At 43.6% G+C, this 25904-nt stretch overlaps 1 protein-coding gene across 2 annotated transcripts in view; it reads left to right on the forward strand.

Moving 5' to 3' along the window:
• arhgap42a (Rho GTPase activating protein 42a) overlaps positions 1 to 25904 on the forward strand; it is a 343140-nt gene that overhangs the window by 140538 nt on the left and 176698 nt on the right. Inside the window, exon 3 of one of the 2 annotated variants that reach the window (XM_060826434.1) lies at positions 9724 to 9785. The exons of the other annotated variant lie outside the window; for it this stretch is intronic. Within the exon in view, the coding sequence (XP_060682417.1) occupies positions 9724 to 9785 (62 nt within the window). The remainder of the gene's footprint in view (positions 1 to 9723; positions 9786 to 25904) is intronic. 2 annotated transcript variants of the gene reach the window in all.

Here is a 25904-nt window from a genome sequence, read left to right on the forward strand (position 1 = left end):
CAGCCTAATGAACTCTGATCTCCCCTTCAGAATGTAGTGATACTCATTTCAAAATTCAGAGTTAGCAGAACTCTCAATTTTGTAAAGTAGATGGTGTGCTTTTTCACATTAGAAGAATTCTGCCTCCAGCAAGATGAGATTTTCTCATCATTTCTTCACTAAGCAAAGCAGTGTTCATTTTCTTTCATGAATTTTGAGGTGTCATTTGGTCTTTGTTTAAAATTAAGAGTAGAAAAACAACCTTTTGGTGGTAGCATTAAAAATGTATAAGAACTCAGGTTTTCAAAAGCTCAGCTTTGGTAGAGATTGCATTTGATAACACAAGGATAAAAAGTTCCCATAGGCTGAACAGATCATAGGGCTGATCTCTCATTTGACAGAGGGAGGGCTTGTGGTTTGTTTAACATGAGGGTCACCATGCCTTAGGCAAGGGGAGAGGTCGAGAAGGAGAGTCCTTCATGGTAAACTCAGCGGATGCAGAAAAAATGAACCCACACTGTCAGCATCATTTTACATTGTAAACCAGCTGTCCCGCCAAGGAGCTAATTGAACCCTCCCCTGCTCCTCCATTTAATGTAATTAGGGAGAGCATGTTCTGAGGTAAAAAAAATCTGTCAGAGCAGTTCTCTTTCTGGATCTCTATATAATAAACATCAAAATATCAAACCTACAAATGCATTATTTACTTTGTGGCTTTGATGAATGATCTCCATTCCTGAGATAGTTTGTGTTCAGAGTCCTAAGTAGGATTTCAATTTTGTCGTAGGACAAGCATCTGAGATACTTCCATTTAGTTTGTTGTGATAAGAGTTTGAAAAAAATCTGTTGGTAAGCTGCTCTTCTATGCCCATGTTATAAACTGAATCTCGCTCTTTCCCCAATTGAATATTTTGATATTATGCAGATTATAAAGATCATTTTTGTGCGATATTAACAGCCTCACTCTTTGCCTGTACAAGAGGTATTTGGTGTATTTACAACTTTATGCATTCTAAAATTTTGGTTTCTTAATTAAGTTTAGGAACATCTGTTTTCGATACATTGCTTCTTGCACCAAACATTATTGTGTCTCAAAGTTTGGTGGTCTGTTTTTTCTGAACTACTTTTTCTTCTGAAAACCAGGATTACAAACATGTCTAAGGTCAACAAGAGTAGATTATGTCTCTTGAGAGCAGACATCTGTTGTGTGTTACAAGTAGTATAATCCCAGTACTAAACTTCTTTATTCCCTGGCAATCTTGTACAAGAAATCTGTAATGTTTCGAGTTTGAACTGTTCGAGACGTTGAGGAAGAACAGAAGTGAGATGTTGTTGATCATGAGAGTTAATATATGCTTGTAGTAAGATATGTGAAATATTAGGAGGGAGCTTTCTGTAATGAGAAAATGTTTTGTTGATTTTCACAGTTCACTTTTTTCTTTGTTACTGTGAGAATTCCCTTGAGCACTACAAATCCTGTGCTATCTGCTAATAAACAAAAACAATTGTGCTATTTTTCCTGCAAATTAAATCTGTTTGAGATTGATTTCTTTAAATGTATAAAAAGAGAGAGAGAGATTAAAGTGAGCACAGGCATCTTGAAGTACAAGGCTGAGGAAAGAATAGTGAAGAACCATGAAATTATGGAGAATTGAATAATTATTTGTGTCAGTCTTCACAGTAGAGGACATTATTAGCATTCTGAAAAAATAAATAATCAGAGGTCTTGAGTGGACTGGGGGTTTGAGGGAGTGCTGATGGAAGTGGAAATACACACAAACTACTGCTCGAGAAAAAGTTAAAAGCCACAGAACAGCAGGTTATAATCCAACAGGTTTATGTGGAAACACTAGCTTTCAGAGTGCTGCTCCTTCATCAGGTGGTTATAGAGTTAAAGATCATTAGACACAGAATATATGGCAAATGTTCACAGTGAGATGTAACTGAAATTATACATTGAAAAAGACCTGGATTGTTTGTGAAGTCTCTCATCTTTTAGAATAACCATGTTGGCTTCAGTTCTTTCATATGTAAATCCCAGAACTTTTTTAAAGTTACATTCTAAAGTGAATTTTAACAATAAAGTGCTATATCGGCCCAGATAATGCATTGAAGATGTGAGGTCCCCTGTGTGAGGCTGTATCCCAATGTTCAGACTGATTCCATTTCTAAAAAAGGGATTTACAGAATCTACATGGATACTGCCTTCCGAAGATATATAAAGCCAACACACAAGGATGTCCCATCATATCAGGCAATGTGACCTTGTGTGAGAACTTCTCTGGCTATGCTAAAGGCATCTTGAAACACTTTGTACAGGGGACCCCCAGCTTCTGTCGTGACACAACAGATTTCTTAGAGACTCATCACCTATGGACCATTTGAACCGGGAACATTCCTGGTCACAGTGGACGTTTCAGCACTCTACACCAGCATCCCCCACAATGATGGCATCACGGCAACAGCTTCAGTACTCAGTACCAACAACTGCCAATCTTTGAGCTTCATCCTCGACCACAACGTTTTCATCTTTGACATTCCGTTCTTCATCCAGACAAACAGAACAGCCATGGGGACCAAATTTGCACTCTAATATGCCAACATTTTCATGCACAGGTTTGAATAAGACTTCTTCACTATACAAGACTTTCAACCAACACTATACAGCAGGTGCATTGATGGCATTTTCTTCCTCAGGACCCATGGCAAAGAGTCACTGAAACAATTACACAGTGATACCAACAAGTTTCATCCCACCATCAAACTCACCATGGACTACTCTCCAGTATCTGTCTCATTCTTGGATACATGCATCTCCATCAAGGATGGGCACCTCAGCACCTCACTCTACCACAAACCCACACATAACCCCATGACGCTACACTTTTTCAGCTTCCACCGAAACATATTAAAACGCTCATCTCCTATGGACAAGCCCTGTGCATACGCAGGATCTGTTCAGACAAGGAGGAATGTGACGGGCACTTGAAAGTATTGAAGGATACCCTCATAAGAACGGGGTACGATACTGAACTCATTGACCCCCAGTTCTGACATGCCACAGCGTGAAACTGTAATGACCTCCTCAGGAGATAGACACGAGCTACAACTGACACGGTACCTTTGGTTGTCCAGTACTTCCTGGGAGCCGAAAAACTACGCCGTGTTCTTCATAGCCTGCAACACATTATCAATAAGGATGAGCACTTTGCCAGGATCTTCCCCACACCTCCACTTCTCACCTTTAAACAAGCACCAAATCTCAAACAGTTCATTGTTCGCAGCAAACCGCCGACTTTCAGGACAATACCATACAACCCTGTCACGGGAGACACTGCAAGACATGTCAGTGTGTTGACACGGATACCACCATTATACATGGGGACACGTCCCACCATGTTCATGGCAGGTACTCATGTGACTTGGCCAATGCTGTCTATCTTATACGTTGCAGGCAAGGATACCCTGAGATATGGTACATTGGTGAGATAGAGTAGAGGCTATGGCAATGGATGAATGGACATTGCACAACAATTAACAGACAGGAGTGTTCCCTTCCAATCAGAAAACACTTCTGAGATCCGGGACATTCAACCTTCAGCTGACCATCCTCTGAGGTGGACTTTGGGACAGGCAACAACACAAATTGGCCGAGCAGAGGCTGATAGCCAAGTTTGGTACCCATAGGGAGGGTCTCAACCGGGACCTTGGGTTCATGTCACATTATAGGTGACCCCATTGCACTATACACACACACACACACACACACACACACACACACACACACACACACTTGTGGGGTTAGTTTGTACTTGCAGAATTACATTTTATTTTGATCAAAAACTGTATGAATCCATGTAAGATTCAGTAAATCCCTTTTATAGGAATAGAATTAGTCTGAACTTTGGGGCACAGCCAGTCTCACATAGTTAACCTCACACCTTCAATGCATTATATTTGGGCCAACATGGCACCTTTTGTTAAAGTTCATTTGAGAATGTAACTTTAAGAAAGTTCTGGAATTTAGATATGAAAGAACTGAAGCCAACATGGTCATTCTAAAAGATGAGAGACTTCACAAACAATCCAGGTCTTTTTCAATATATAATTTCGGTTACATCACACTTTGAACTTTTGCTATAAATTTTGTATCTTATGATCTTATACTCCACAACTATCTGATGAAGGAGCAGTGTTCTGAAAGCTAATGCTTCCAAATAAACCTGTTGGACTATAACGTGGTGTTGTGTGATTTTTAATTTTCTACAGCCCAGTCCAACACTGACACCTCCAAATCATGGCTAGAGAAAAATGTATGAAACTAAGGGGGCCAAAGGCTCATATGTCTTCTACATCTGATGGATTGAATCCTAGGACTTCAAAGAAAGACGTAACAGAGATGGTGGATGCATTGGTGCTAATCTTCCAAGAATGTTAGATTCTGGAAAATCCCAGAGGATTAGAAACTGCGATTGTAACATGCTTATTAGAAAGGAGGTAGACAAAATAGCTTTACCTTATTAAATCTGGTATTATACCATTTCCTCAATTTCCAGTTTCTTGGTCCCAGCTGTCTCCTCTTCACCATGGGCATTCAAATGCTCTGCACCCCCCTTCCCATCAGGATAGTCTGAAGGCTCTACAATTCATCCTTGATAGCCGACTTGACCAGTTCCAATGCATTACCACCCTTTTTTTTCCAGGCTGTTTGCTCTTACAATGAACAATATCTCTTTTACCTTATCTCACTTTCATCAAGTAAATAGTGTAGCTATGAGTAGCTACATGGGCGTGCCTGTTGTTTTGTGAGACATGTAGATCATTCCCTCTTCCAGTCCTACTCGAGGCCCCCTCCCACAACTCTTTTTCTGCTATTTTGATGGCTGCATCAGTGCTGTTTCTGGTTCTCATCCAGAATTCGTAAATCAATTTTGTTTCCAGTTTCTAACCTCACCCTTACTGGGTCCATCTCTGACTCTTCCCTTGTATGTTTTTACTTTTAAATTTCCATTTATTGGGGATAGGCAGTCTTAGATCTGGCAAACCTACTGATTCTCACAATTACCTTGACTACACTTCCTTCCTATACGGACTCTATTCTATTCTCCACGTCACATCTGTTCTGATAATATGACAGAGGGAGCTTCTGAAATGCCTTCCTTTTCCTCAATTGATGACCACTGTAGCTGACAGTGTCTTTACCCTCCCTCCCAGAACAGTGATTGGATTCCCCGTGTCCTCACTTTCCACTCCATAAGCCTCCACATTCAAATAATTATCTTCCTCCATTTCTGCACCTCTAGCAGGATGCCACCTTCTTCAAACACATGTTCACCTTCTCTCCCACATTTTGTCAGCATTCTGTAGAAACTATTCCTTGTGCATCACCTTGGTCCACTCCTCTCACCCACTACCACTTCACTCCACTATGTCACCTTCCTATGGAATCACAGAAGGTGTAACACTTGCCCTTTTGTAGCTTCCCTCCTAACTATCCAAGACTCTGCAAACACCCAACAAAAAAAAGGACTACAGATGTTAGACATCTGAAACGAAAATAGATATTGCTGGAGAAACTCAACAGGTTTGACAACATCTGTTGAGAGAAATCAGAGTGAATATTTCACATTCAGTGACCCTTCTGTATGTAAATATATTAAGATGAGGGTTGATAAAATGGCTATTCAAGAGATCTGAAGCATTTGCACCATTTGGGAGATTTGTAACAACTCACTGGGGTAACACATACGAAAACAAGCTCTGCTGTTCCCGGACATAACAAAAATTAAAGTTTTCAAAAGAAATACACAGTATCCCCAAACAACCAAGATTTTGAGATCTAAGTTGATGGAAAGCTTGGAATGAGATTTTACGACAGGCCATTAGATTCTAGCTGCAGTTAAAAATTAAATGAAATTAAATAAGTTTGCAAATTAAAACTTTCAAACTCTCTGAAACTCCCCCTTGCAAATACACAGAAAGACAAACATAAACAGGGAGAAAGAAACTGGGCAGAGATAAAATGAGGAAAACAGTTTATATGGAGTCATACAGCACGGTACAGACTATTTGGTCCAACTTGTCCATACCAATCAAGTTTCCCCAAACTAACCTAGTCCCATTTGTCTGCATTTGGCCCATACCCCTCGAAACCTTTCCTATTCATATACCCGTCCAGATGCCTTAAAATATTATAACTGTACCTGCATCAACCACTTCCTCTGGCAGTTTGTTCCACATACAAACCACCCTTTGTGTGAAAACGTTGCCCCTTAGCCCCCTTTTAAATCTTAAAAATATGCCCTCTGGTTTTAAGCTCCTCTACCCTAGGGAAAAAGACCTTTGATATTTATTGACTTTATCTATGCCCCTCATGTTTTATAAACCTCGAAAAGGTCACCCCTCTATCTCCCACATTTCACTCAATACACTGTAAGTGTCAGCTGAACTCCTGACTGGATTAGTACATTCCAAGTCATTGACAGAAGTCCAAAACTATTTATACTTAACCTGTGAAGTTTAAACAAATAGCATTACAGTTGTCAGTTTGCTGTCACAAGTTATGTGACTGAATATAGATACTTAAATTTCCACTTTCGTACCATCCTGCTCAGTACATTGGTCCACAAGTGATTTTCAGTTCTTGATCATTTTCTCTCAAGTTGCTGGTCATTAGTAATTGCTCTCAACTCCGTCATTGCTCATTCCAAATAAACTTTGCTCACATGAAGAACCTTAGCCAATGGTCAGCACCACTCATACCAACATATGAATGGAATGGAGCATGGAGAAGCTTATGTTGGTTTGGGCAAGCAGATAATCTTTCTTTGGACATGTGCTCCAACTATATATACACACACACACACACACACACACACACACACACACTCTCTCTGGGGCAGAGGACTTCTCCATCTCTCTCTCTGTCCCCTTCTAATAAAGAGTTCCACTGCCCCGTTTTCTCTCTCTTGCCCAGATGCATCCCCTTCCATGCACTCTCACTCTCTACAGCTGCACCCTCTTCTGCCCACTCTCTCTCTTAACTAGAACTAGAACTAGCTCTCCTCTTTTTCTCTCTCTCTGGACCTTCTGCCTTTCTTACTCTCTCTCTCTGAAGCAGAGGCATCCCCTCCTGCTCTCTGGGCTAGAGGCCTCCTGCCTCTCTTGCACCCTCTCTCTGCATGAGTAACATGCCACATAGCTCACACTCTGTGGACCAGAGGCAGCCTTTCTCCCACTCACATTCTCTCTGTCTAGACCAGAGGTATCCCGCCTTGCACTTACGCTGTCCTTGTCTCTGGGCCAGAGGCACCCTCTCTCACTGTCCCTAGATTAGAGGCATCCCTTCTTGTTTTCTCTGTTTGTCTGGCCCAGAGACATCCTTGCTTGCTCTCTTTAGAATAGAGGCATCCCTTCCTGCCCTCTCTTTGGATCAGGCACCTCCTCCCTCTCTGGACGAACCAGAAGCCTCCTGCTTGTGTTCTTTTCTCTCTCTTGTTCATTGGCCCAGATGCTTCCTGCCTCTCCTGCTGTCTGTCTCTGGACCCTGAGGCATTTCCTTTTGTTTTTTTATCTTTCTCTGGTGCATAGGGATCCTCTCCCACCTTCTCTGTGGATCAGAGCATCCCCTCTCACCTTGGTGTCACCATCAGCCAGGCAGTCTCTGGGGAACTCATTGAAAAGGTCACGGCTCTTCAGGTAGTCGATGATGGTGGCGATCAGGTTCAGATCATCTGCCACCAACCTCTTTGTCGTGACTTTGTTCACAAGATCTCGCTGATCTGAAGATTTATCTTCCTTTATCTTTTCGGAATGTCCAGTGGTTTGGGGAGACACAGAGCAGTGGGTTCACTTATGAAAAGGCTATAGCTGATCCAATTCGTAGTCACAACTTGCATCATCTGCTGAAGAAATAATAAGTTGGTTTTCTTCAGGTTTTAAGTGGTTTCTGCAGAAAAATGAGAGAGATAATGGCTGCTGCAGATCTGCTGGTTTCTCTCTAGGTCTGACTAGCTTTTCAATGTCTTGCTCACAGCCCAAACTGTATAGCTACCTGAGCCATCCAAAAATTGACATCAGTGCAAGCATGTTCAAAGATTCATACTTAAGGTTACGAGAGTTACATGGGGTACTTGTACCAGTATTAAGCAGACAGCGGGTGGGTTCCATTGAGAACAGACTTACCAAAACTGAATTAAGACCAGTATCTTGGTGAATTGTGATGTATAGGACTTTATGCAAATAAGAGGGAGGGAGGTTTCAGGTAAGGCTGAATTTATAATTCTGAAAAGAAGAGTGAAGTCATTCTGGGTATTTGTAAAAGGGAATTTCAGAGAGATTGAGAGCTTTAATTTGTAGAATTATTTAATTTCATTTAATTGTTACTTGTAGCTAGAACAGTGTATTGATTTGGCTAAAATTAAGTATATTGTGATAAGCAGGATTACATAGTTTAATTATGATGATGGGGCAATTATGATTAAGTGTCTCTAATGTAAAATTGTAAAAATTAAATATGTACTATCTACATTCACCAAGAAATTATTATAAGATAGACTAATAGTGCAAATACGTTTGATTTAGTAGCCATTTCTGAGATGTAATTATAGCTTTTCCACATATAAAGCATAGTTTGATCTCTTCCAATCTAAACCATGCAAATTGTCACCTTAAATAGTCACACTCTTCAGCTTCAGCACATTGTGGTTGGAGTGTGCACCAAGTGCAGGATGCACTGCAGCAAATTGTTGAGTGTCCTTCATGGCACCTTGCAAACAAAGACCTCTACTGACTAAAAACAAAACAGAGAAAATGAGGTCTGCAGAGCAGATGCTGGAGATCAGAGTCGAGAGTGTGGTGCTGGAAAAACACAGCAAGTCAGGCAGCATCCAAGGAGCAGATGAATCGACGTTTAGGCATTTCTGATGAAGGGCTTATTCTCCTGCTCCTCGGATGTTGCCTGATCTGCTGTGCTTTTCCAGCAGCACACTCTTGACTAAAAGAACAAGTGCACAAGGCACATCACTATATACTAGCTCCCCTCCAAGGCACATCCCATCCTGACTTGGACAGATATTACTATTGTTATTGAGTCTAAATCCTGGAATCCTTTAGTGTTCCTACACCTGCGACAGTTGGAGAAAGTAGTGCATCATCATATTTCCAAGCTCAGCAGGTCTGGCAGCATCTGCAAACAGAAGTCCGAGTTAACATTTCAGGTCTGGTGAGTCTTTCTTGGGATTTCTGTTCCACATTTTTTCTTGTCCATTGACATTAATTTTGCTGTTGCACCTGGTGTTTGACCAGGTATTTGCTAAAACGCATTCCCATAGCCACATCACATTCAAATCGTTATCCACTCCTTTGTCTGTCTGGCTGTTTTTCTCTCTCAGTGGGCTCTATCACCACCTATTATTATTATTATTTACTCTTTATCCCCTCCCCTCACCTTATCTTCTGCATTAAAAAAACCCCCACATTTTCCTAACTACCATCTGTTCTGAGGAAGGGTCACTGGATCTGAAATGTTAATTCCGATTTCTCTCCACAGATACTGCCAGACCTGCTGAGCTTTTGCAGCAATTTCTGCTGTTGTTGCCAATATAATGTTAAGCCATTTATAAAATGCCCTGAGACTAATTTTAAGCACATCTTCAAAACAATTCATTGTAGTCCTGAACTGTGAATTAAAAGTTATGAGAGATGTGACTTACTTTACTTAATATGTAATTTTTTTTTCCCCAGCTCAGTCCTTCAAAGAATTTGCACAACTTCTTCATACTGTTGAAGAAGAGCGAAGACGATTGGTAAGAAAAATCTCTTCTTTTTCTATCCATTCATGGGATGGAGGCATCGCTGGCTGGGGCCGCATTTTTGACCATCCCTCCTTGTCCTTGAGAAATGAACGATTAGTTGCCTTTTGAACTGTCCATTTTGAGCAGTCCATTTGCTGGAGGTACACCCACATTGCTGTAAATTTAGGTGTTCTTTGAAAAAGAAGGTAAATCGATAGCATCGATAGGATTAGGTTGTGTAGCTCATGTTGAGAAAGGTACTGGCACAAAATTGATGGATTGTTTGGCTATTTATAGTTTAGATAGATAGTTTATTATTCAGTGCCATAATTATTCTGTTCATTTTTATATTTATTAAAATGGTGGACAAATGGGTAGAAAGATGTTTGAGGACGGAGAATAAACAAAGTGTAAAGGAGAGTTTCTCAGATCAGGACTGAAATAACTCTATCGAGGCTGGTATCCTGTCACCAAGTCACCCCTTATTTACATATGGAGAATCCTTGATGTTGATCCAACACACTCAGAGCCCGATCTCAGCGTGAACAGAATCTCTGACACTCCTGTTTATTATTAATTTTTTTTCTCCTTTTTTTCCTTTTTTTATTAACCCCCACACTACTGCCTAACTGCGGTAGTGCTTATTTTCCCCATGATGTGTGTGTGCAGGTGTGAGACGCAGTGAGAGACACAAAGTGTACAAATCTTTATTCAATTTCCACCACCAGGAAGATAGGAAAACAGCCGGGTGGGACACTCCTGTTTATATCTGTCAGCCAGAGCTCCCTGATTGGACCAGATTAACAGCCCCATTTAGAGAACTCAAATTTTATGAGGTCCAAACATGACTTGACTTGATGGGATAGGTTTATCTGTATTTACTATGAAATAAACTTAGCTTTGAGATAGCTGTTTCCCAGAGGTTCAGAGACATTCTATTCAGTGCAGGTTTTGTAATGTTTACAGAAAACAACCACCTCTCAGCTACTTTGAAACAATTGCCAGGCTTGAGGCAACAGCAACTGATCTGGACTGTTTCAGTTCCAGATCTGGTCCAGGTCAAGCAATAGTTATGCAAATGCTGATGCCCTTTGTTGGAAGACTGGCTGTGGGAGGGAATCCAGTCTTTCCTAGCTGGAGCAGCTGTAGGTGACACCATGCTAATGCCCCAAGTCAATATTTCAGCTCAGTGTCACTGATACACTTATGAGTGAGATCCTAACCAAGTCCAGACAGACAGAGCCAAGTATGGTTTTACCTGTGCCACGTATCTCAGAAGAGGTCTTCAAATAGCTTTAGCCGATTGACAAGCACATTCCAACATCCACTAATCCCAACACCAGGTCATGTGGTGACCAGAACAGTATTCAGTGTTCCAAATCTTGCCCAACTAATGTTCTATAAATCTGCAGCATAACTTGCCTACCCTTCTACTCAATGCTCCTGCCAAAGAAGGCAAGCAAGCAGTAGGCCTTTTTTGCTACCTTATCTACCTGTGCTATCAACTTTAGTGATCTCTGGACCTGCACACCCAGATCTCTCTGCATATCAGTATCCTGAGGGTTCTGCTATTCATTATATAACTTCCATCTGTACTTGACCTCCAAAATGCACTACCTCACATTTGTCTGGATTAAACTCCATCTACCATTTTTCTGCCCATGCCTCCAACAGATCTATATCTTGCTCTATCCTCTGACAATCGTCCTCCCTATCTGCAACTCCACCAATCTTTGTATTGTCTGTAACCTTAGATAACCTTATTCACTGTCCACCATGCCACCAGTTTTGGTGTACTCTGCAAACGTACTAACCATGCCTCTTACTTTCTTATGAAAATGATTTCTATAAATGACAAATAAAAGTGGATCCAGTACCAATCCCTGTGGAACCCCACTGGTCACAGGCCTTCAGTCCAACAAACAACTCTCCACCACCACCCTCTGTCTCCCACCATCAAGCTAATTTTATATCCAATTGGCAAGCTCACCCTGAATCCCATGTGATCTAACTTTACTAATTAGTCTACCATGCGGAACCTTGTCAAAGGCTTTAGAAAAGTCCATGAAAATAACTTTGATCACTCTGCCCTCATTAATCTTTGTGGTTACTTCCTCAAAAAGCTCAATCAAGTTTGTGAGACTCTATTTCAATGGCAAAAGCCATGCTGACTGTCCCTAATCAGTCCTCGTCTCTCCAAATGCATGTAAATCCTATCTTTCAAGTCACCTCCAACAACTTACCTACCACTGAAAGAAGACTTACAGGTCTATAGTTCCCAGGCTTCTCCTTACAGCCTTTCTCACACAAACGCACAACAGTAGTCACCCCCAAGTCCTCCAGCACCTCATCTGTGGTTATTGATGACACAAATATTTCTAATCAACAATTTCTTCCTTAACTTCCTATAACTCCCTGGGATGCACTCGATCAGGTCCCAGAGATTTATCCACCTTTATGTTTTCTAGGACCTCCAGCACTTTCTCTTCTGAGTTGTGAACTGTTTTCAAAACATCAATGTTTATTTTCCCTGAGTTCTCTAGCCTTCATTTCTTTCTCCACAGTAAAACCTGATGTGAAGTAAATAGCGATTGTAATGAGGTCGGCCAGGTGGACCACGTAGAATATGAGTTCCTTGACTGGGGCTACTATTCTGGTCCAATTAGGGAGCCCTGGCTCATAGGTATAAACAGGGATGTCTGATCACACAGCATTGCCCTTAAAATAAAAGAAAAAAAACAGGGAGGTCAGAGGGTCTGTTCACGCTTAAGAGCTGGCTTTGAGGAAGCTGGATCAGTGGCAGGGACTCTTTATGTGTAAATAAAGGGTGACTTGGTGACTGAACATTGGCCTCTGTGGAGTTATTTCAGTGGCGATAAGAGAAAAGCACATGTCTGAAGCAATTTACTAGCAATAGTTGTTTTTGAACTGGGGTAAACATTTCTGGCATCATGCTGAAATTATTTGGGAAGCTTGACTTGGTTGATCCTGCTGTCAAAGACTGGGGTGCAGTATGTGGAAACAATATGATTTTTTTTCGGGGCAGATGAAAAGCAACGAGTTATTCTCCTGACAGCTTGGGGACTCACAACTTTTTCGTATATTGTCTGAGGCATCAGATAGTAAAACCTTTCAAAGGTTGATAGGATTTATTGTAAGAAGCTTACAATCGCAAGCCTCCTCATATTTTGAGGCACAATTGGTTTTACTCGGTAATTTGAGAACCAGAGGAATTCATATTGGGATTTTTGGCTAGCTTGAGGTGACTGGTAGAGGCACGTGACTTTGCTTTAATTCTTAATGGGATGCCGAGAGACCATTGGTATGTGGGATTAATGACATCATCATGCAAAAGCACCTTCCAGCTGAAGTCCAACTGGACTTCAAACAGGTATTACGACTGGCTTTGAGAAAGGATTCTGAGGAAGGGTCACTTGACCTGAAACGTTAACACTGATTTCTGTCTGCTGCAGATGCTGCCCTACCTGCTGAGCTTTTCCAGCAATTTTTATTTTAGGTACTGCAAGTGGCTTTATCATTGGAAAGCACTGACAAGTGGACACCCTCGCCAGTCAAACTGAGCTTGGGAATACCATTTGAAGTAAAGGCAATTGCATAGCCTCACTCAGACCATATCCTAAACAGAGGGACTATAAATCAGCCCACAGCAAAACCCTAAAACAAAGTCCAGCCTAGGCCAAACAATGACAGTTTTCTTTGGGATCAGGGCTGGCAAGCTATTGCAATTGCTACTGGTATGTTGACTTGAAACAGCAAATGAGACTGAAATCCCACTGGACCTAAATTGTTCAAGGGAACTTATATTCTATGACATCCACCTGACTGACCTTATTACAATCACTACATCTCTCCCCTCTGAGAGTCCCAGGACATAGGGTGTTTTTTTTAATATAGCTCTTCTTGGGACGTTTTAGCATCAGGTCAGGTAACTTCAACTCTGTGTATGATACGGGCTACATGTAATACACGGTAGCTTACCTCTTGCATCTTGGGAGAAATTCATTCTCCTCTTCAGGTGGCAAAGGCATTGACAAGGTCAGAAGTCAGATGACACCAGGTTATAGTGCAACAGGTTTGTTTGAAATCACAACCTTTTGGAGCATTGCCCCTTCATCAGTTGAAATAACTTCACATGATGAAGGGCAATGCTCCACAAGCTTGTGATTTCAAATAAACCTGTTGGACTATAACCTGGTCCACCCAGTCCAACACTGGCACCTCCAATCAAAGGTGTTGAGGCAATGGCAGCCACCATATCCATCTCAGATGTTGAGTTCTCGTCAATGCCTGATGGAGATGGAGAGCCCATGGGTTCCAGAACAGTTGGAAGGCTGTCAAAAAGCTGGGTGTGTTTTGCTGCCAGACCGTTAGCACATGTTCTGCTTTCATATGATCTACATGCTTGGTCAGAACTGTTGTGCATATCAGAACTTTATGCATCACTGGACCTGACCTCCTGTCAACCATGCCTTTTACCCATGCAGAGCCATATCCATGGTTCTTACAAGAAACTTCATCCCCCAAAGTAGCCTGTCTCTCTTCTTAAGCCAGCCTGTGTCCAGCATTGGTGTTCCTGATGCTGTTTCAAAATATTCATTTAGTATCTCTTCCATCTCCTGAGGTTCAACACACAGACGACTTTGTTCATTTTTTTTAAGTAGCCTTATTACCTCTCTGGTTGCTCTTTTGCTGTTAATGAACTTATAGAATCTTCTTGGGTTATACTTAACCTCATCTGACAAGATGATCTGATATCCTCTCTTTGTCCTTCTAATTTCTCACTTAACAATGCCCCAATACTCTTTACACTCTTCAAGAGACTAATTTGATCCTCATTGTCTATATCTATTATATGATTCTTTCTTATGTGTGTCTAGAGCCTCAATAACTTTTAATTATCCAATGTCCCTACTCTTACCAGCCTTACTCTTCGCTCTAACTGGAATGTCATGCCTCTGAATTCTCATTATCATACTTTTGAAAACCACCATTTCTCAGTCATCCCTTTACTGTGAATAATCTATTCAATCAACTTTTGAATGTTCTTGTCTCATACCATTAAAATGTGCCTGACTCCAATTAGGAACTTTAACTTTTATGAAAGGTTTATACTTTTCTCATAACTATTTTAAAATTAATTGGATTATAATCACTAGTCCCAAAGTGTTCCTCTATTAACACGTCAGTCACTGGCTTTGCCTTTTACTTCAGGTTTTGCTCCTTCTCTAGTCTGTACATTTACATATTGATCAAGAAAATTTTCTTGAACATATTTGATTCATCTTTCATCATCCAAGCCTTTAACACTATGGCGATCCCAGTTTTGAACATTAAATCCCCTATGGTCACAATCCTATTATTATTCTTATATATATCTGAGATCTCTTAACATATTTGCTCCTCAGTTCCCCATGACTATTGGGAGAGGAGGGAATCTATGCTACAATCCCGTCAAGCTGATCATTCCTTTCTTATTTCTAATTTCTACCTGTATTGTTTTCCTGGACAATCCCTCCGAAATACACTCATCTTCAGGATGTAAATTAATAAAACAGTTAACATAACTGAAAACTTCAAAAAGCAAAGTATTTTGAATACTTGCTAAAGACTTGACACTAGTGTCGAGAGTGTGGTGTTGAAAAGACACACCTGGTCAGGCAGCATCTGAGGAGCCGGAGAATCGAGATTTCGGGTATAAGCCGTTCGTCGGGATTCCTCGGATGCTGCCTGACCTGCTGTGTCTATCCAGAACCACACTCTCGACTCTGATCTCCAGCATCTGCAGGCATCACTTTATCCTAAAGACTTGACATTAGCACTGTTCAGGTAGGCAAAAGTGAGGACTGCAGATGCTGGAAACTAGAGTCTAGATTAGAGTCAATCTGTCCACCCCTCTTACCCACTCCACCTTCTCAACCTCAGAACGTGCAGCCCTCCACTCCCTCCGCTCCAACCCCAACCTCACCATCAAACCGGCAGACAAAGGAGGCGTGGTAGTAGTTTGGCGCACCGACCTTTATACCGCTGAGGCCAAACGCCAGCTCGCGGACGCCTCCTCCTATGCCCCCTTGACCATGACCCCACCTCCCACCACCAAACTATCATCTCCCAGACCATCCATAACCTCATCACCTCAGGGGATCTCCCATCCACTGCCTCCAACCTCATAGTCCCACAACCCCACATCGCCCGTTTCTACCTCCTGCCCAAAATCCACAAACCTGACTGCCCCGGCCGACCCATTGTCTCAGCCTGCTCCTGCCCCACAGAACTCATCTCTGCATACCTCGACATGGTTCTGTCCCCCTTAGTCCAAGAACTCCCCACCTACGTTCGGGACACCACCCACGCCCTCCACCTCCTCCATGATTTTCGCTTCCCTGGTCCCCAAAGCCTTATCTTCACGATGGACATCCAGTCCCTGTACACCTCCATCCGCCATCATGAAGGACTCAAAGCCCTCCGTTTCTTCCTTTCCCGCCGCACCAACCAGTACCCTTCCACTGACACCCTCCTTCGACTGACTGAACTGGTCCTCACCCTGAACAACTTCTCTTTCCAATCCTCCCACTTCCTCCAAACTAAAGGAGTTGCCATGGGCACCTGCATGGGCCCCAGCTATGCCTGTCTCTTCGTAGGATATGTGGAACAGTCCATCTTCCGCAACTACATTGGCACCACCCCCCACCTTTTCCTCCGCTACATCGATGACTGTATCGGCGCTGCCTTGTGCTCCCATGAGGAAGTTGAACAGTTCATCAACTTTACCAACCCCTTCCATCCCAACCTCAAATTCACCTGGACTGTCTCAGACTCCTCCCTCCCCTTCCTAGACCTTTCCATTTCTATCTCGGGCGACCGAATCAACACCGACATCTACTATAAACTGACTGACTCCCACAGCTACCTGGACTACACCTCCTCCCACCCTGCCCCCTGTAAAAACGCCATCCCATACTCCCAATTTCTTCGTCTCTGTCGCATCTGCTCCCAGGAGGACCAGTTCCAATACCGTACAGCCCAGATGGCCTCCTTCTTCAAGGACCGCAGATTCCCCCCAGACGTGATCGACGATGCCCTCCACCGCATCTCCTCCACTTCCCGCTCCTCCGCCCTTGAGCCCCGCCCCTCCAACCGCCACCAAGACAGAACCCCACTGGTTCTCACCTACCACCCCACCAACCTCCGTATACAGCGTATCATCTGCCGTCATTTCCGCCAACTCCAAACGGACCCCACCACCAGGGATATATTTCCCTCCCCTTCCCTATCAGCGTTCCGCAAAGACGACTCCCTTCGTGACTCCCTCGTCGGGTCCACACCCCCCACCAACCCAACCTCCACTCCCGGCACCTTCCCCTGCAACCGCAGGAAATGCAAAACTTGCGTCCACACCTCCTCCTTTACCTCTCTCCAAGGCCCCAAGGGATCCTTCCATATCCGCCACAAATTCACCTGCACCTCCACACACATCATCTATTGCATCCGCTGCACCCGATGTGGCCTCCTCTATATTGGGGAGACGGGCCGCCTACTTGCGGAACGCTTCAGGGAACACCTCTGGGACACCCGGACCAACCAACCCAACCACCCCGTGGCTCAACACTAACTCTCCCTCCCACTCCACCAAGGACATGCAGGTCCTTGGACTCCTCCATCGCCAGAACATAACAACACGACGGTTGGAGGAAGAGTGCCTCATCTTCCGCCTGGGAACCCTCCAAACACAAGGGATGAACTCAGATTTCTCCAGTTTCCTCATTTCCCCTCCCCCCACCTTGTCTCAGTCGATTCCCTCAAACTCAGCACTGCCCTCCTAACCTGCAATTTTCTTCCTGACCTCTCCACCCCCACCCCACTCCGGCCTATCACCCTCACCTTGACCTCCTTCCACCTATCACATCTCCATCGCCCCTCCCCCAAGTTCCTCCTCCCTACCTTTTATCTTAGCCTGCTTGGCACACTCTCCTCATTCCTGATGAAGGGCTTTTGCCTGAAACGTCGAATTTCCTGTTCCTTGGATGCTGCCTGACCTGCTGTGCTTTAACCAGCAACACATTTTCAGCTCTGATCTCCAGCATCTGCAGACCTCACTTTTTACTCTAGATTAGAGCGGTGCTGGAAAAGTACAGCAGGTCAGGCAGCATCCGAGGAGCAGGAAAATCGATGTTTTGGGCAAACGCCCTTCATCAAGAATAGAGACAGGGAGCCTCCAGGGTGGAGAGATAAATTGGGTGGGGGGGCGGGGGGAGGGTGGGGAGAAGGTAGCAAAGAGTACAATAGGTGAATGGGGGTGGAGATGGAGATGATAGGTCAGAGGGGAAGGTGGAGTGGATGGGTGGAAAGGAAGATAGGCAGGTAGAACAGGTCATGAGGACAGTACTGAGCTGGAAGGATGGAGCTGGGGTGAGGTGAGGGGAGGGGAAATGAGGAAACTGGTGAAATCCACATTGATGCCCTGGGGTTGAAGTGTTCCGAGGCGGAAGACGTGTTCTTCTTCCAGGTGTCAGGTGGTGAGGGAGCGACGGTAGAGGCGGCCCAGGACCTGCATGTCCTCGGCAGAGTGGGAGGGGGAGTTGAAATGTTGGGCCACGGAGCGGTGTGGTTGATTGGTGCGGGTGTCTCGGAGATGTTCCCTAAAGTGCTCTGCTAGGAGGCGTCCAATCTCCCCAATGTAGAGGAGACCGCATCGGGAGCAACGGATACAATAAATGATATTAGTGGATGTGCAGGTAAAACTTTGATGGATGTGGAAGGCTCCTTTAGGGCGTTGGATAGAGGTGAGGGAGGAGGTGTGGGCGCAGGTTTTGCAGTTCCTGCGTTGGCAGGGGAAAGTGCCAGGATGGGAGGGTGGGTTGTAGGGGGCGCGTGGACCTGACCAGCTGGTCACGGAGAGAACGGTCTTTGCGGAAGGCGGAAAGGGGTGGGGTGGGAAATATATCCCTCGTGGTGGGGTCTGTTTGGAGGTGGCGGAAATGTTGTCAGATGACGTGGTTAATGCAAAGGTTGGTAGAGTGGAAAGTGAGGACCAGGGGAGTTCTGTTCTTGTTACAGTGCAGTTTGAGGGCAGAGGTGCGGGATGTTCAGTTGATTTGTGCAGTTTAAAACTCCGTACAGCAAAATTATCTGCATTTAAAAATAAAATCAAGTTAATCATTTTGACTGGTAGGAACTCTTGTGTTAAATGTAATGACAATGTTGGATGATATGATACCTCCAAACTGATTTAAAATCCTAAATACTTCAAACAGATAATTAATTTGAACTGTGTGAAATATGGAATACAGAGTTACAGAGTAGAATTGTTTCAGGATCACAGAAAAAAGCCAGTGGTAAAAGGAGTGATCATATTTCTTTATTTTATAGTTGTGATAGCGGATCAAATCTTAAGATAACAAAATGGAGGATCATAGACAGGTTCCTTTGCCAACTCTTTAAAAGCATTTGACAAGGACTTTACAACAAGTACCGAACATATAAATGCAGGGGGCTAGAAAAGCTAGGCAGAAAGAAAATGTTCCTGTTGGCAGCAGAGTCATAAATCAGAGGGCAAAGATTTAAAATGCTTGTCAATAATAAAAATGATGTCATGAGGCAACACACTTGTGTGAAGTGAGTGGTTGTTACCCAGAAGTACTTTTTGTGAGTTTGTTGGATATACGTTCAATATGATCTTTAAAAGGGAAAATATCTTAGGGATAAATACGTGTATGGTTCAGGGGCAAGGGCAGGAAAATGGAACTAGCCAACTTACTTTGACAAAGACTGAGCACGGATATCATGGGTCAGAAGAACACTTCCTGTGCTTTGATTACTTTATGATAAAACCACGGCTCCTCTGGACTAGTGTCGGCAGTAAAACATTATTTAAGTGTGCAATAGTCTGCTCTCAAGTATTTTAGTGTTGCAACTTCAACAGTGCACCCTGTTGGGAAGCAGAGATTCATAGGGGTTGGCTGGATTTCTGCATTTAACTAAGCACATATAGATATCAGACCTCGCTGCCAGTGTCGCAGTTCTAATGATGGCAAATGTTGATATTTTGTTATCATTATAACTGCGAATATGGGCCTAATTGTTCTTCTGTCCTATATTAAACATATCATGTCATACATAGACTACATTGTTCCCAACCCCTTTCTGTGCACACTGCAACAAATTTTAATTATATTTGCAGAAAATTGTGATGTGAATTTGTCACTGACAGATTACGGAATGTAATGTTGCAATTTGCAGTACCTGGCATGAAGGTCACTTGTGAATTCTGGGTCACATATGAAGAGGCTAGTACTTGAAAAAGAGAGACTTATTACATTTTTAATAAGTATAATTAAGATTTTTTTAAAAATCAGAGTACATTTGTATGAGTGTAAATGAATACAAACAGAGTTAACTAAGTTACAGCCCAGGAGAGATGATGGCCTAGTGATATTATCACTTACTTATTAATTCAGAAACTCAGCCAATGTTTTGGGGACCCGGGTTCGAGTCTCACCATGGCAAGTGGTGAAATTTGAATTGTCGGAAAAATCCATCTAGTTAGCTAATATCCTTCAGGGAAGGAAATCTTCCATCCTTACCTGGTCTGGCCTCCATGTGACTTTGGACTGACTGCAATTGGTTGATTCTCATTTACCCTCTGAAATGACCCAGCAAGCAATTCAGTTGGATCAATTGCCAAGAATTCTCAAAGAATTGAAACCGAACAGACCACCTCACACCGACCTCACACCAGAAAAAACAATGGCAAAAACAGCCCTTTCGATCCTGTAAAGTCCTTTTTGCTAATAAAAGGGGACTATTGCTACATGGAATGGTCATGCAAACAGCTTGACATAGTCATACTTATGGAATCATACCTTATAGACAACATTCCCAGACACCACCATCACCGTCCCTGGATATATCCTGTCCCACTGGCAGGACAGACCCAGCAGATGTGGCGGCACAGTGGTATACAGTAGGGAGGGAGTTGCCCTGGGAGTCCTCAATGTTGACTGCAGACCCCATGAAGTCTCACTGCTTCAGGTTAAATGCGGGCAAGGTAAGCCCAGCATTGTAGATACCAGTGTTCAGCCAATTCGATTCACTCCGTGTGACACCAAGAAATGGTGGAGACACTGGATCCTGCAAAGGCTATGTGCCCTGGCAACATTCCGCAATAGTACTGAAGACTCATGCTCCAGACTTTGTCATTGCCCTAACTGAGATCTTCTAGTATAGACACAGCTCTGGCTTCTCCCTGTTAATGTGAAAAATGAGCACAGAACACCTGCACAGTACAAATTACACACATAAGATCAGTCCCAGCCATACAAAGCTGTCGGGTGTCTGGACATGGTTAACGTAGCCAATTATTGAAATTTTGCAAAGGAATAATAAGTTCCATTATAAGCAGCCGAAGTATACACTTTGGACACGTTTCAAAATATTGTATGTTAATCCATTTGTCTGATTAATTACCAATAATATCATCTTGTGTCCTATTCAATTCTACCTGTTACAAGCAAGTATAGAACATAGAACAATATAGCGCAGAATAGGCCCTTCGGCCCTCGATGTTGTGCTAACCTGTGAACTGATCTAAGCCCATCCCCTTACGCTATCCCATCATCATCCATGTGCTTATCCAAGGATTGTTTAAAATCTCCCTAATGTGGCTGAGTTAACTACATTAGCAGGTAGGGCTTCCACACCCTTACCACTCTCTGAGTAAAGAACCTGCCTCTGACATCTGTCTTAAATCTATCACCCCTCAGTTTGTGGCTATGCCCCTTCATACAAGCTGATGTCATCATCCTAGGAAAAAGACTTTCACTGTCTACCCTATCTAATCCTCTGATCATCTTGTATGTCTCTATCAAATCCCCTCTTAGCCTTCTTCTTTCCAATGAGAACAGACCCAGCGTCTCAGCCTTTCCTCATAAGACCAAAGGCAATGGACACAACCAAGCACCATTATTTGGGAAGGCTGCTAAAGGGGGCATTTAGCAGATAGCAGAGGATTGCTTTGATCCATCGACCTCTGGGTAATGGGCCCAGCACACTCCCGCTGCACCACTCCGTGCATCAAGGAACCCCAGCAAAACTAGAATCAATGGGCATCAGGGGGCAAACTCTCCACCAGTTGAAGTCATACCTGGCACATAGGAAGGCGGTCATGGTTGTTGGAGGTCAGTCATCTCAGCTTGAGGGCATCTCTGCAGGAGTTCCTGAGGGTAGTGTCCTAAACCAACCACCTTCAGCTGCTTCATTAATTACCTTCCCTCTATCAGAAATGGGGATATTCACTGATGATTGAACAATGTTCAGCATCATTCACGACTCCTCAGATATTGAAGCAGTCCATGTTCACACGTAACAAGATCTGGACAATATCCAGGCTTAGGCTGACAAGTGGCAAGTAAAATTCGTGTCACACAAATGCCAGGCAATAACCAGCACCAATAAGAGAAAATCTGACCACTGCCCCATGTCATTCAATAGTGTTACCATCACTGAATCCCCCAATGTCAACATCCTGAGGGGCTGCCATTGACCAGAAGCTCATATGGACTTTATGGACCAGGTCAGACACCTCCCCGCTCCCCCCCTCCTCCCCCCCCACAAAAAAAAACATTTTGAGAAGGTAGCCCATAACACAGTGGGCGGCACAGCGGTACAGTGGTTAGCACTGCTGCCTCACAGCGCCAGAGACCCAGGTTCAGTTTCCGCCTCAGGTGACTGTCAGTGTGGAGTTTGCACATTCTCCCCGTGTCTGCGTGGGTTTCCTCTGGGTGCTCTGGTTTCCTCCCACAGTCCACAAATGTGCAAGTTAGGTGAACTGGCCATGCTAAATTGCCCGTAGTGTTAGGTGAAGGGGTAACTGCGGGGAATGGGTCTGTGTGGGTTACACTTCAGCGGCTCGGTGTGGACTTGTTGGGCCGAAGGGCCTGTTTCCACACTGTAAGTAATCTAACCTAATATCTAATATTTGTTTTAAGCAGATGTCAGGTGAATATCCCGGAAGTGTTGCAGCTGGTCAAACCACTCACTTTTAAACAAACCAGAATTATTTGCACGTGAACAATAGAAAACTGAACTTAGGATAACATAACTATCTGAAAACTCACCCAACATGAAAATGCAATTTAACAAAGAGCTGTTCTGATTTCCTTCAGCATCCCATAAACACACCCCATAGCAAAAAGGTAAATTCAAATAAAAGTACTTGTAGGAGAGAGATGTCAGAGAGAGGGGATCAGCATGGAGCTGTTTCTTTGGGTGCCCAGCTAACACTAACCCAAACCTAGAAAAAACCCTGAACTGGGAAACTGGCCACACCCCTTTCAGTGTTACACAAGTGTTATCAAAAATCCTGAAAGACTTTCCTGATTGTTGACTAAGGCAGCAGCTGTTAGCCATTTTGAAAGTAGCTAGTTCAGACATTTCAGCACCTCTGGATTTATGACCCCTCTGGAAAATAAGTCCAAGGACAGAATAACCTTGTTAAAGGACAGCATCATCACAACAGGGTGGCACAGTGGCTTAGTAGTTAGCACTGCTGCCTCACAGCACCAGGGTCCCAAATTCAATCCCTGCCTCGGGCGACTGTCTGTGTGGAGTTTGCACATTCTCCCTGTGTCTGCGTGGGTTTCCTCTGGGTGCTCTGCTTTCCTCCCACAGTCCAAAGAGGTGCAGGTCAGGTGAGTTGGCCAGGATAAATTGCCCATTAGGTGCATTAGTCAGATGGAACTGGGTCTCGGTGGGTTACTCTTCGGAGGGTTGGTGTGGACTTGTTGGGCCAAAGGGCCTGTTTCCACGCTGTGCAGAATCTAAAAAACTCACCACATAAGTACAGCAGGGCAGAGGCTGGGAGTATTGCAGTAAGTAACTCGTCTACTGACTCCCCAAAGCCAGGATTATGATGGAATACTCCCCACTGCCTGGTGGGTAATGCTCCAACATTACTCAAGAATCTTCACATCATCCAGGACAAATCAGCCTGTTTGAGTGGCACCGCATCCACAAGCGTGTGCTCTCTACACCACTGACACTCAGTAACAGCAGTATGTACTATCTATAAGATGCGCTGCATAAAGTCATCAAAGATTCTCAGACAGCACTTTCCACCCCTATGACCAATTCCATTTAAAAGGATAAGGGCAGCCGATACATGGGAACACCACCACTTGCAAGGTCCCCTCACAGCCACACACCTTCCTGACTTGGAAGTATCACCGTTCCTTCAGTGTTGCTGGGTCAAAATCCTGGAATTCCCTCCCTAATGACATTGAGGGACGACCTACAACATATAAATTGCACGAGTTCAAGAAGACAGCCCACTCCCACCTTCTCAAGGGCAACTAGGGATAGTCAATAAGTGCTAGCCAGCCAGCAATGCCCATATCCAACAAATGAATGGAATGATGTCCCTGCCCATATTAATTACAATACATCAGTTGCTGAATTTAAAATTTCTTTGACACTGTTGCCACCTAGAGGTTAACCTTAAATATTAAAGTGGATTAGATTAGACTTACTTAGATTAGACTTTGATTAGACTTACAGTGTGGAAACAGGCCCTTCGGCCCAACAAGTCCACACCGACCCGCCGAAGCGAAACCCACCCATACCCCTACATTACCCCTTACCTAACACTACGGGCAATTTAGCATGGCCAATTCACCTGACCCGCACATCTTTGGACTGTGGGAGGAAACCGGAGCACCCGGAGGAAACCCACGCAGACACGGGGAGAACGTGCAAACTCCACACAGTCAGTCGCCTGAGTTGGGAATTGAACCCGGGTCTTCAGGCGCTGTGAGGCAGCAGTGCTAACCACTGTGCCACCGTGCCGCCCACTAACGATCAGTAGTCATACGTAAGCTATAAAACGTGCAAAAGTAATTCAGAAAACTGATTCTTTGAGGCAAAGTCTAGAAGCTCTTCATCTGGAAAAACTGAAATCAATCCTTACCTTACTGTTAGCAACTAAGTGCTTCCTTGTAAATTCTTCTGTTGAAACACTTCATCTTTCCTCAAGTTGTATATGCTAGAACTGTTGCTTTCACTGTATAATAATCCCTTGGTAATGCTTGTTGAGCATGAGCCACCAACTCAAATACTTCAGTGAGGGTGGCCTGCATCAGCTTCCACCTGCGGTGAAATATTCAAACTTTCAGACATCTGTTTCCCAAAGCAACATTGAAAAGTGTGCTGCTTCAGCCAAAATCTGAAGCTTTTTAGTTAGGTCTCAAGATAGCACAGCTCGTGGTGGCTGCTTGCTTGATGAGAGTTTCCATATTTTACAGCTTGTGAATTCCTGAGCCTCTAGAGCTGCATTGTCAGAGCTGTGATCCTTTCAATGAGATACCCAACCAACCCCCAAAGCATTTGTTCAAGTGGATGATAAAGGACCCATAACAGCAATTGTAAAAAAAAGGGCAGAGTTGTACTCTGGTGTCAACTCAATGTTCTTTCTTCATCTAACACCACAGAAAACTGATTAATTGAATGGTCATGTGGAAAAGGCCACCAATTGAATTGATGGGCTGCACTCTCATTAGAAAGAAATGACTGAAGGTGATTTAATGTGAGAATCACCAAGCTTCAGGTGAAAGGAAGAAGTTGAGAAACAGAGTCATTCATGGGATAACCTCAGCTGCTACAGGAATTGAATCCATGTTGTTGGCATAATTCTGCATCACAAGTCAGTTATCCAGCCAACTGAGCTAACCAACCCCTGTTGCCTGTATAGGACCTCCTTGAAGCCAAAATCCATAAATGCTTCATTTGCCTTAGGGTAATTGTTCTTATTGCATCATTTGCAAAACATCCAACCCTTCTGAGGCATTTAAATACTTTTCATTCTTCTCTTTCTGGATAATTGAATCAGATATTACAAGTGGGCATAGCTTTAAATTAAGGGGAGGTCGGTATAGGACTGATGTTAGAGGTAGATTCTTTACTCAGGGAGTCGTGAGTTCATGGAATGCCCTGCCAGTAACAGTGGTGGACTCTTCCCTCTTTATGGGCATTTAAACGGGCATTGGATAGGCATATGGAGGATAGTGGGCTAGTGTAGGTTAGGTGGGCTTGGATCAGCGCAACATCGAGGGCCGAAGGGCC

Source organism: Hemiscyllium ocellatum, chromosome 6 (assembly GCF_020745735.1).
Source record: "Hemiscyllium ocellatum isolate sHemOce1 chromosome 6, sHemOce1.pat.X.cur, whole genome shotgun sequence".
Classification (NCBI taxonomy): domain Eukaryota; kingdom Metazoa; phylum Chordata; class Chondrichthyes; order Orectolobiformes; family Hemiscylliidae; genus Hemiscyllium; species Hemiscyllium ocellatum.